Source organism: Caretta caretta, chromosome 20 (genome assembly GCF_965140235.1).
Source record: "Caretta caretta isolate rCarCar2 chromosome 20, rCarCar1.hap1, whole genome shotgun sequence".
Taxonomy (NCBI): domain Eukaryota; kingdom Metazoa; phylum Chordata; order Testudines; family Cheloniidae; genus Caretta; species Caretta caretta.
The window spans coordinates 15,328,872-15,342,374 of NC_134225.1; the positions used below are offsets into that span (position 1 = coordinate 15,328,872).

Here is a 13,503-nt window from a genome sequence, read left to right on the forward strand (position 1 = left end):
ATCCCTCTTCTAAACAGCCATTTACCCAAGCTGCAGTTAATAGCATCTCCACAATAAGTCTAGACAATAACTGCTCAGGTGCACCTTCACCCGGGAGTCAGTCACTGGTGCTCAAGTGAGGAGGAAGACTATAGACGAGAGTGCTGGTGAACAACTCAAGTGGAACTACCAACTCCATGAAGTGAGAGAGGGAACGCAGATGCCAAAGGGAAAGTAACTTTTGCCAGTGTTTCACAACCCACTCACAATCCCAGGCCCTCTCCTCGTGACCCACTCATTTAAATGGATGCACGCCACTCTTATCTGGAGTGAAGAAGGCAAGCTCCACCCTTGAAGGTGTTTAGGAAAGCTTGAATGAGGGCAGCAAAGGTCAAATTTGAAGCACTGCCTGGAGCGCTGCTAAAGAAGATAGCCCAAGTCAGAAGGAAAGTTGGACTTACTCAGAGAATCCTTTCCACTTGAGAAGATACTCCACTTGACCCTTCACAACACGCCTGTCTAGCACCTTCTCCACAACATACTCCTCCTCATCTTCAGAGGACGAACTATCTGCTGTCCTCTTGGTTTTCTTTCCCATAGCGCAGGAAGTTCCACCTAATGCACCAAGGCCACCCAATTCCTGCAAATCGGAAGTGAAATGTTGTTAATTGTTGGCACTGATGCAGGCTTCAGCACTGCTCCCAGCCAAGGTATCACCCACCCATTTGGGACCCTCTAAGGTTTCTCCAACTCTTGTCACTAAAGCGCCGACCCTGCAGAGAGATCCATGGTCAGAGCTCACTGCAGGATCAGGGCTTAAAAGGCCACTATAAACAGAAGGGGAAGAATGAGCGTGAACAAGACTATGAGCCTGTCATTTAAGGACTTGACAAAGTGACTTTGTCCAGAATTGCAAGATTTTTGAAGCGAGTTGGTATTTCCAGTTGAGCTGTTGATGATAGCTAAACTGATCCATTTTAATCTCTGGAAGGCCTGTCTACCCTGGGCTGGATGCAGAGTTCAGTAAATAAACATATTCTGTGGATTTGCCCAGCAGGAATGCCCCCATCTAGAACTACAAATACATCCACATCTGGGGACCCAGTTACAACAACAACGGGGCCCTACCTATTCCAGGGGCATTTTTATAGAAATTCTGAACACTAGTTCAGCACCACAAAGGTTAGCAATGTTGGAAGCCACAGCATGGATGAGCAAGGGTTATCAGATGGCGTTAAATGCCAGTGGTCCGTCTACATTAGGGCTTCCAGCAGCAGTGGAGCTGAACATTCGCAGTGGTGCCATTTTTTTTTTAAAAAACAGTTTCCTCCGTGTAGAGAGGGCTTGACTGTTCTTGAACCAATTCTACAACCATCGCCTTTACAGATACCAATGGATATAACCACCCTATCCTCCTCAGAAGGCAAATATTATCTCTGTTTTACAGAGGAGAGAAAACGAGGCTCAGAGTTTGAAATCATGACTATGTTAAAAGACTAGACCATGTCACCCTATATTGAAAGGTCCAGATGCAATTTAACTAGGTTGCATCCTGATGTAAGAGAAACAATTGGACTGGGGTAACACAGACAGGACCTTAAACTCTGAGCCTCAGTTTCTCCTCTCTGCAAACCAGGGATAATACTTAGCTATCTCCCAAGAGAGTAGTGAGGTTAAATTAATCAGGTTTGAGATCTTTAAATGAAAACTGCTATGCAAGTATTATTAAAAGATCTGAACAGATATCATCACTTTCCAAAACATACATGGGTCAGAAACAAGGGAAAGTTCAGCCCCAAACTAGAATTCAAGTAATTGAGAAATAAAAACGGGCTATTTCAACCTTGACTATCACGTTACTACTGTGATTACTGGGCTGCAGCCATTAAAGGCAGGTATTCATGGGACAATAGTTAAAGTTCTGTCAATGTTAGATATAAAATGGCATTTTTCCAGGAATTTATAACTTGGCAATAAAAACCATTCCAGACAAACATGGGGTTATGAGGTTTCTGTCCCAGAGTGAAGTTTTAGACAAAAATTAATAAAGGCAGGGGGAATCAATTATACCCTTTGAGGTACAAGAGTGAAAAAAATGGTTATAGCAGATTTGTGCTCCTATAACTTTACTCTGCTTCCAGTTTAACAAGTCTAACAAATTATTAGTCCATAAACCTTGTGTGGTCCAACTGCATTGGGTATTAAGTTTCATTTTATTTTTAAATTACAGATCCCCTCTAGTATAAAACTCGGCCACTGCACATACACAGAACAGTCATTGCTGCACGTGGCATAGCTAATTAGAAAAAAGGTCCCAGTTTAAAATGTTGACTTTTCAACAGTATTTCTTAGTACACAGGCTTACCAAACTGGGAACCTTTCCAAGCTCCGAGGTAAATGCATATTTTTATAACCTCAGTTGTTGTTTCTTTAAAAGAGGAATTCAACAACCCACCCCCTGAACACGCAACATGTGATTTAGACAGAAACCAGGAAATTCCAAGTTAAAGCAGACTCCCAGTTCTTAACTTGGAATTTCCTGGCTTGTGTCAGTTTAGGCCACACAGCTAATGTTCATTAAACAGTTATGCATTTAGTCCTATGAGGCACTAGTATACTTCTGGCCCAGGAGTGGATGAATAAGCTGCCTGAGGGCAGAAAAGGCAAATGGACAGAGCTTGAAACAAGCCAACCACCAGCAGACCCAATTTAATTGCACTATTTCAGTGAACCTGGGAGCATGAACAGGAATCCTAACCTGGTTGCTGCATCAACAGAATTGCTAACTACAAATGCAGAATCTTTATCGATGGTGATTCATGGTCCACAATTAGCCTAATTTTCTTCACAGACCTCAACGGGAGTTTGCTGAGCCTTTTTACTTGTAAAACTGGCTCATGCGCTAGACACAAAAAACCAAACCTGGAAATCCATGGAATCATTTCCACAAAGTCTGTTTTCAAAGTAGAATCACACTTTAAAAGCATTTTTAATGGTGTTATGCCCCATTCACACAGCTCATTGTGTATGTTTTACAACACTAAGGGCTTGTCTACACTTAAAATGTTACAGCAGCACAACCACAGTGTAAGTAATCCACCTCCCTGAGATTGCAATATTGATGTAAGAATTCTTCGGTCGACCTAGCAGTATCTAGAAAAGGACTTAGGTTGTCTTAACAACGCCACGCCCCTGACCGATGTAGCTAAACCAACCTCATTTTCTAGTGTATAGAATTAGGCCTGGTCTACACAAGGAAGTTTTAACACAAAGACAGAGCCTTGGAATAACTACTTTCACATATCAAAGTCTGGCCTTTCCTGGAGAGAAGGGGGAAAAAAAAAAAAAAAAAAAAAAGGATACAGGGACTTGGTTGGCTTAACTACATTGCTCAGGGATGTGGATTTTTCACATCCCTGAGCGACACAGTTTTCTAATTTAGGCCAGGCCTTATTCTTGAACTTGCTTTACTTTAATTGCAACTAAACTGCTTTACAAACAATCCCTCCCCCAGGGTTATTAAAAAGCGTGGTGATTTAATTGAGGGTTACAGCTCTGCACCAGTGAACCAGCACCACTGTAGTACTTCAGAAAAGACGCTACTGCACCGATGGGAGAGCTTCTCCTGTCCACGTAGTTATCCACTTGTACGACAGGCAGTAGCTATGTCAGTGAAGAAGCCCTCTCGTCAACATAGTGCTGTTTACACTGCGGGTTAGGTTGGCGTAACTAGGTCGCTCAGCGGTGTGGATTTTTTCACACCCCTGAGCAATGTAGCTATACCAATGTAAGTTTGTAATGTAGACCTGACCTCAGTCTGTCCAGGTGGTGACCAGATGTGGCTACAATCCTACACTCACCTTAAACTACCCTCTCTGCCGCAGCCTATAGTTATGTGCAACATCTGTCTTTCTGTCACGTTATCATTTGGCTGAGGCCATGTTAGCTAGCTGGTAAGCAGCCTGCTGCTCACCCCCACCTCAGCGTTAGCATGTGCTGCAGTCTAAGAGCTCAATTCTGCAAAATAACAAGCACCACAGAGTTAAAGGTGCTCTCAGCTCCTTACAAGATAAGGCTCAGAAGAGAGTGCATTTATTAATTCCCGAAAGAGATCACTGTTCTAGTGTTACCTGCCTGAAAACATAAGAACCACCCTACTGGGTCAGACCAAAGGTCCATCTATCCCAGTATCCTGTCTTCCGACAGTGGCCAGTGCCAGGTGCCCCAGAGGGAATGAACAGAACAGGTAATCATCAAGTGATCCATCCCTTGTCGCACATTCCCAGCTTCTGGCAAACAGAGGTTAGGGACGCCACTGATGGACCTATCTTCCATGAATTTATCTAGTTCTTTTTTGAATGCTGTTATGGTCTTGGCCTTCACAACATCCTCTGGCAAGGAGTTCCACAGATTGACTGTGCGTTGTGTGAAGAAATGCTTCCTTTTATTTGTTTTAAACCTCCTGCCTATTAATTTCATTTGGTGACACCTATTTCAGAACCTCAGAAAGTTTGGGGATTACATGTTTTCAACATCGTATTTTAATCCAGAACGTAAAGAACCACAAAATTAGCAGACTCAATGTAGTTTGATTTTAAAACAAGTCACTTGTTAAACCTGTTTAAGATAGTTTTGTAGTAGAATAGCAAAGCCTATGTTATAGAAATGTATGCTAGAGTATTAAGAGGAAACAAATCTGTATTTAAACTTTAAAAGAACAAAGGTGAAGAGGGAAAAAAATGCCATAAAATGTAGTTGGTTGCGCTATGATACCATGGTAATGGGCATCCTGAACATACCTAAGTGTGGGTAATTTATTAAGTTAATAACTTTATGAAATCACATGTACAAGACCACTCCCTAAGGCCCCCCCTGCTAAAGTGCACTGCTCCAGGTTTTCAAAACAGCTCCACACCCAGTGTCTACCCAATGTGCTGAGCTCTTTTGAAAAACTGGCCATTTATTTTCATGCCTTAACGGGAGCTCTGAGCTCTTTTCAATAGCAGGCTCAGACTCTTGTAAACATTATAGAACAGGAACAGGAGCTGCAGCAACTCAAATGTCAACTCCAGATGCAACCCAGATCCAAAGAGAGAAATAACTAGTGGGATTTTCCCTTGTATATGTCTACAACAGCTGGACATCTTGTGAACTAGCACAATCACTTTTCAATTTTGGAGTCTTAAGTACTGCTACTAGAGAATCCATTGGCAGCCTTTTTCTAAAGGCAGATATCTCTAATCTTCCTGGAAGGGAGGAAGATGGACAAAATTAAACAATTGGAAACCTGTAGGAGTTTTATGGAAGCCTATGTGGCATCTGCTATTACAGGCAATTCAGGGACAGTATTCACAATACTTTGGTAATACTGCAAAATAAACTAGTAAAAAAGTGTTTGTAACACAAAGCTAAAGGTTAAGATATCCAAAACAAAATATACATTTCCCATGCCACTGTTGTCTATCAAGTTTGGTTACGTTGTTTCTGGTAGCACCCACAAAGTGCTAGATGCTGCACAAACACAAAACATGATATGGTCCCGGTAAGGATTTCAAAGCACATAATAATCCTTAAATATTCCCATACCTCCAGGATAGAAGTGGTAATTATCCTGATAAATCACTCAACCTCCAAGAAACCCTAAAACTTCTCACTTCTAGCAGTGGAAAAAAAAAAATCTAGTCTCTCTCTACACACCACAAGAGATGACCATTCTGGAAATGACTTTCACAACCTTGATCTGACAGTCATGTTCAGCAAGCATAGTTCATAGCTCCTAGTGGAATTGAGGTAGAATTTGGTTAAGAAAACCATTCAAGACTAGGTCATTGCACAGCCTCAAATGATTTTCAAGGAGAATCTGTTAACATGTTTCAGAGTAGCAGCCGTGTTAGTCTGTATTCGCAGAAAGAAAAAGGAGGACTTGTGGCACCTTAGAGACTAACCAATTTATTTGAGCATAAGCTTTCGTGAGCTACAGCTCACTTCATTGGACGCATTCAGTGGAAAATACAGTGGGGAGGTTTATATACACAGAGAACATGGTAACAATGGGTGTTACCATACACACTGTAACCAGAGTGATCACTTAAGGTGAGCTGTTACCAGAGAACCTTTTGTAGTAATAATCAAGGTGGGCCATTTCCAGCAGTTGACAAGAATCTCTGAGGAACCGGGGGGGGGATGGGGGGATAAACGTGAGGAAATATAGTTTTACTTTGTGTAATGACCCATCCACTCCCAGTCTCTATTCAAGCCTAAGTTAATTGTATCCAGTTTGCAAATTAATTCAAAAACAGACTCCAACGAGAGACTGCTGAATTGGAAGTTTTTTTGTTGAAGAATTGCCACTTTTAGGTCTCTAATCGAGTGACCAGAGAGACTGAAGTGTTCTCCAACTGGTTTTTGAATGTTATAATTCTTGACGTCTGATTTGTGTCCATTTATTCTTTTATGTAGAGACTGTCCAGTTTGACCAATGTACATGGCAGAGGGGCATTGCTGGCACATGATAGCATAGATCACATTGGTAGATGTGAACGTGAACGAGCCTCTGATATTGTGGCTGATGTGATTGGGCCCTATGATGGTGTCCCCTGAATAGATATGTGGATACAGTTGGCAACGGGCTTTGTTGCAAGGATAGGTTCCTGGGTTAGTGGTTCTGTTGTGTGGTGTGTGTTTGCTGGTGAGCATTTGCTTCAGGTTGGGGGGCTGTCTGTAAGCAAGGACTGGCCTGTCTCCCAAGATCTGTGAGAGTGATGGGTCATCCTTCAGGATAGGTTGTAGATCCTTGATGATGCGTTGGAGAGGTTTTAGTTGGGGGCTGAAGGTGACGGCTAGTGGCGTTCTGTTATTTTCTTTGTTAGGCCTGTCCTGTAGTAGGTGACTTCTGGATACTCTTCTGGCTCTGTCAATCTGTTTCTTCACTTCAGCAGGTGGGTATTGTAGTTGTAAGAATGCTTGATAGAGATCTTGTAGGCGTTTGTCTCTGCCTGCGGGGTTGGAGCAAATGCGGTTGTATCGTAGAGCTTGGCTGTAGACAATGGATCATGTGGTGTGGTCTGGATGAAAACTGGAGGCATGTAGGTAGGAATAGTGGTCAGTAGGTTTCCAGTATAGGGTGGTGTTTATGTGACCATCGCTTATTAGCACCGTAGTGTCCAGGAAGTGGATCTCCTGTGTGGACTGGTCCAGGCTGAGGTTGACGGTGGGATGGAAATTGTTGAAATCATGGTGGAATTCCTCAAGGGCTTCTTTTCCATGGGTCCAGATGATGAAGATGTCATCAATGTAGCGCAAGTAGAGTAGGGGCATTAGGGGACAAGAGCTGAGCAAGCGTTGTTCTAAGTCAGCCATAAAAATGTTGGCATACTGGAGTGGATGGGTCATTACACAAAGTAAAACTATTTCCCCATGTTTATCCCACCCCCACCGTTCCTCAGACGTTTGTCAACTGCTGGAAATGGCCCACCTTGATTATCACTACAAAAGGTCCCGTCCCCGTCCCCCCGCTGGTAATAGCTCACCTCACCTGATCACTCTGGTTAGTGTGTGTGTGTGTGTAACACCCATTATTTCATGTTCTCTATGTATATAAATCTCCCCACTGTATCTTCCACTGAATGCATCCGATGAAGTGAGCTGTAGCTCACGAAAGCTTATACTCAAATAAATTGGTTAGTCTCTAAGGTGCCACAAGTACTTGTTAACATGTTAAAATTCTAGTGAAGACAACGCAGCTGTGCTTTTAACAGATTAGCTGGTCAAGGTAATCCCTAGGGATCACAGCTAATACGCATCCAGACAAGACCTATGTTATCTGTGTAGACTGTAAACTCTTGGGGCACAGTCCTGTCTTCTTACAGTATATAAAGCACATAGTACATTTTGGACATAAGGGGATCTTTGCTAACTAGCTACAGTTTGAAAAAGCATTAAATACCACATGTTCCTTAACCAATGATCATTAAAGAGTTGCATGTTTAGAGAACTGGGACTTTTCATAATTATTCAGATTCCCACACCCAAAGGGAACATTGTGATCATCTGGTCTGACCTCCTGTATAACACAAGCTATAAAACTTCCCCCAAAATAATTCATAGAGCAGATCATTTAGAAAAACATCCAGTCTGGATTTAAAAACGGTCATGATGGAGAATCCACCACAACCCTTGGCTAGTTGCTCCAATAGTTAATTATTCTCTCTGTTAAAAGTGTATGCATTATTTCCAGTCTGAATTAGTCTAGCTTCAACTTCCAACCATTGGATTGTGTTATACTTTTTCTGCTAGACTGAAGAGCCCATTATTAATTATTTGTTCTCCACATAGGTAATTACAGATTGTAATCAAGTCACCCATAACCTTCTCTTTGTTAAGCTAAGTAGATTGAGCTACTTGAGGCTACCGCTATAAGGCAGGTTTTCTAATCCTTTAAATCATTCTTTTGGCTCTTCTCTGAACCTTCTCCATTTTATCAACATCCTTCTTGAATTGTGGACACTATAACTGGACACTGTATTCCAGAAGTTGTCACTCCAAAGCCAAATACAGAGGTAATATGGCCTAACCACCCCTACTTGAGATTCTCCTGTTTATACATCCATGGACTGCATTTAGCCCTTCTGGCGTCACACTGAGAGCTTGTGTTCAAGCTGCTTATCCACCATCCCCCCAAGTCTTTTTCGGTGTCACTGCTTCCCAGCATACATTCCCCCATTGTATAAGTATGGCCTATGTTCTTTGTTCAAAGATTTACATTTAGCCATATTAAAACACACATCGTTTGCTTGCATCCAGCTTACCAAGCAACCCAGATCGCTCTGTATCAGTGACCTGTCCTCTTCGTTATTTACCTTCCCCCTATTTTTGTGTCATCTGCAAACTTTTATCAGTGACTATTTTATGTTTTCTTCAAGGTCATTATCAGAAACGTTACACAGGGTAGGGCCAAGAACCAATCCCTGCAGGACACAGCTAGAAACACACTCTGACCAAGGGACCCCTTGGTGCCAACTAGCAGAAGGGGTCTATGGGGAGTTTTTATGAAACCCCGGGGATCCCTATCTACATAATAGTTAGCCAAAGACGGCATTTAAAGGCTCTACTGAGAGCCCACAGCCTGCTGGTCGTCATAATCACTTTGAAATGTACGTAAGGATATTATTTAAAAAGTTATGTATCTACACCGAAAACTACGTTCTTAAGATATGTAAGGTAAAACAAGTAACTAGAAGGTGATAAACAGGAATTGTTCAAGCAAGAGGCAGTAGACATTTATCTCCCTGGCTGGTCATTGTAAGTCTATTTACATATAAGCCACCAGCTAATCAAGACTGAAGTTGACAAGAGATCACAAAAATCTACAGGAGGGAACACACAGCAGAAGGGTGTCCTGTTGATGTCAAACATTAAAGAACTAGTCTGGTACAACAGGAGAATGCAAGGAGACATCACAAGATCCTTCGCTAGAGAGAACAAGTTGAGAGTGTGGCTTGTTTCATGAAAAAAGGATCAAAGCCCACCTGGCTGAAAAACACTGTTGAACAATATTACAAGACATGACAGTGATACCAGAGAAATTCCCCAGACTCCATTTTGTACAAATTGTTTGTATATTATTTATTATATTAGTGTGTTGTTGAACCAAGAAAATTTATGTTAAATTACAAATAGTTCAAAAAAGATTGGAAATTGTAATGGGTTTATTAAAAGAAATTTAAAATTAACTTGTAAAACATGTATTAAAATTTAATGTGAGCAATTTACAGCCAACCATTTGTTTTTCTAAATATAACTCATAAATATGTCATGAAACAGTTTTACCCTAGTTTTGTTTAAACAATTGTGAGTGTGTAATATTATATTTGCAAGAACTTGTTATAAGAGTCAAAGCCAATATACACAGAGTTATGATCATTATATGTCACTTTACAAATAAAATGAAATTAAAATAAAACAAACAGGAATGCAAGCAATTTTGCATCTATTATAGTGATCTTAATGCTTCAGATACTGGTGGTGACCGAGATGCTTATTTTAATACATTGAATTAAAAGAAAGCTTAAACAGTTGGAGAGAGCGCTGAAATGATTACATCCTTCTAGTGAGGCTGAATTGGGGAAGTAAGGTATTGTGCCAATGAAAAGAAACATATGCTCAGTCTCAAAAAGAGAGACTTGAGCCAACTTTGGACAACGCCAAACACCCATCAAATTCACTAGTAGGTGATGGCTAGATATATAAATATCTTGAAACCATTAAGGAAGGGACTGATACCAGAGAAATTCCCCAGATTCCATTTTGTATCCCTGGCTTCCATTTTAAATAAGCAAGAGTCACTCCGCCATTAGAAGCTGCAGGTCACACAGCACTAAAAATAGAATTGGCAGGAAAACCAAAGTAGGGGAAAGGTCCTAACACTGAGGTAATCAACAGTTGCAAGCTAAGAACAGACCTGGCAGTTTAAAATGTGGGCAGTTGTGCAAGAAAGTTCTGACAGGACAGTATAAAAGTCAGTGTGTCAGTAGGCAGCCAGAGGATTAGGAGCTGCCAGTAAAGAAGCAGCAGCAGCAGGACAGTAGCAGAGGAGTCCTGCCCTGCCACTGGAACGCAGAGACACAGACGGGGACACAGAGGAAGGAAAGGTTTCAGAGTAGCAGCCGTGTTGGTCTGTATTCGCAAAAAGAAAAGGAGTACTTGTGGCACCTTAAAGACTAACAAATTTATTTGAGCATAAGCTTCCGTGAGCCACAGCTCACTTCATCGGACTCACTCAGTGGAAAATACAGTGGGGAGATTTATATACATAGAGAACATGAAACAATGGGTGTTATCATACACACTGTAACCAGAGTGATCAGGTGAGGTGAACTATTACCAGCAGGAGAGCGGGGAGAGGGGTGCGGCGGGGGGGGGGGAACCTTTTGTAGTGATAATCAAGGTGGGCCATTTTCAGCAGTTGACAAGAACCTCTGAGGAACAGTGGGGGGTGGGGAGGAGGATAAACATGGGGAAATAGTTTTACTTTGTGTAATGACCCATCCACTCCCAGTCTCTATTCAAGCCTAAGTTAATTGTATCCAGTTTGCAAATTAATTCCAATGCAGCAGTCTCTCGGAGTCTGTTTTTGAAGTTTTTTTGTTGAAGTATTGCCACTTTTGGGTCTCTAATCGAGTGACCAGAGAGACTGAAGTGTTCTCCAACTGGTTTTTGAATGTTATAATTCTTGACGTCTGATTTGTGTCCATTTATTCTTTTGCATAGAGACTGTCTGGTTTGGCCAATGTACATGGTAGATGGGCATTGCTGGCACATGATGGCATAGATCGCATTGGTAGATGTGAACGAGCCTCTGACATTGTGGCTGATGTGATTAGGCCCTATGATGGTGTCCCCTGAATAGAGGAAGGAAAGAGAGACCTGAGGAGAAGACAGCGAAGTTAGGAGACAGAGTAAGCTTGTCAGCTATAATCGCACATAGTACAGTATAGTGTTAGTGTATATATGGGTGTGCTTCGGTTAATAAAAGTGTATGTATGTGTGTAAGCTGCAAGGAAATGTATATATGTAAGGAATGTATATATGTAAGATTTAAGAAACATTTAAGAGCTGCTGTCAGTGTCCTGCAGAAGACTGGCCATCTGAAGCAGGGCGCAGCCACTTAGAATGATCTCAAACTATATGTTATTACAGTTTGGGGTGCTCTCTAACTTGCAAGGGATTTGTATTTTAGATTATTATTGTATTAGGGATTATTATTTGCACCAGTAAAAAGGTTCCTTGTTTTAGTAAAAATACTGTTTTAGGTTAATCGTTTATTTATCAGAAGGCTGTATCCATGTCCTCTGGGAAATTCCTTAGCCACCCATACCTGAGGAAAACAGACTGAGGAGCACAGGTGGGTGGTTTTAAGGGAAAACCTTTAAGGAGATATTTAAATTTCACCTCTCGAGGGAACCCTTGGTAAACCCAGGTGGGAGTAATAGGTTAGCTAGAAATCTGTTTTCAGGGTAACAGTAACTAGTTAAGTAAGTCTGGACTCTAGAATGCCTGTTATGTTTTTATTTTACATGTAACCATTTGTATCCAATATTTCTACTTGCTATCATTTCAATCTCTACTCTTCGTTAAATACACTTTTACTTGTTTTCACTATAGACATGTAAGAGCTGTGTGTTAAACGGAGAGATGATCCTGAGGTGAAATTTGTAAGCTGGTGCATGTTGCTCCTTTAGGAGCAGCAGGTCTGTGAATTCTGTCAATGTCCAATAGACTAAGGGCTGGTCACTCCAGGGGGATGCGTGGAAGGCTCGAAAGTTGGAGCATACTTATAACTAATCTAGAGCGAGACAGCAAGGCCTGCCTGGGGAGTGCTTATGTTGCCCGTGGCCAGTGGGGTTGGGGAGCTGACTCCTAGCAGGCACAGACAGCAGGCTTCCTCACACCATGAACAGGTGGTAACAAGGTACCTCACAGCCTTGGGGAGCGTCACACCTTCCTGTTCAATGACAATTTGCCCTTTACAGTTACATTTTGAGACCTATCGGTTAGCCAGCTTTAGACCCATTTAATGTGTGCCATGTTCATTTTATATCTTCCTAGGTTTTTTTTTTTAAATAAAAATGTCCAAGTCAAACACCTTACAGAAGTCTAAGTATATTACAGCAATACTGTTACTTCTACCAGTCAAACCAGCGATCTTAGCAAAAAAAGCTATCCAGTTAGTTTGATAAGATCTATTTTCAATTAACACATGTTGATTAGCATTATTTATATTACCTTCCCTTAATTCTTTATTAATCGAGTGGTGTATTAGCCACTCCATTATCTTGCTCAGGATCGATGTCAGAGGGACAGGCCTATAATTACCTGCGTCATCCTGTTTATCCTTTTTAATTATTGGCATAACACTAGCTTTCTTGCAATCTTCTGGAAATTCCCCGATGTTCCAAGACTTATTGGGAATCAAAATTAATGGTCCAGTGAGCTCTACAGGAAGCTCTTTTAAAACTCTTGGATGCAAGTTATCTGGACATGCTGATTTAAAAATGTCTAACTTTAGTAGACACTAGTTAACATCCTCCTGAGAAAGTTAACACATCTTCATCAGATCTACAAGCCAGAAGAATAATCAAACTCCAACAACCCTAAACCTTTGTCTAGATTCATGATGCTCTCAGACCTGTTGCTAGCCTCTGCAGAATGAGACTAACCCTAATGTTTCTTTAAAATTTTACTCAATTTCTCTCAAAATGTTAATTATGAATTTCTGGATTTGCCAGCATGGAAGCTAACTGTATTTGTGCACATTTACCCACCCACGCCCTTACACAGATGTCAAGAATTTTTAATTCCCAAGTTTTCCATCACTCTAACATGGACTCTTCATCTTTAAAAAAAAAAAAAGTCACATGAAATCGCCAGACATTAATTTAGAAATGAATCCAATTCCCTATGAAGTTAATGAAACATATTACACTAACTTTAATGGGAGTTGGATCAAGCCTCTCAAGAGTTTCT

The 13,503-nt window shown here is 41.2% G+C and overlaps 1 protein-coding gene across 1 annotated transcript in view; it reads right to left on the bottom strand.

Annotated features, from left to right (window-relative positions):
- The window catches only part of CBX5 (chromobox 5), a 54,000-nt gene that overhangs the window by 23,658 nt on the left and 16,839 nt on the right, over window positions 1-13,503 (bottom strand). The window contains 1 exon segment of the mRNA XM_048832129.2: window positions 441-619. Coding sequence (XP_048688086.2) covers window positions 441-619 — 179 coding nt within the window.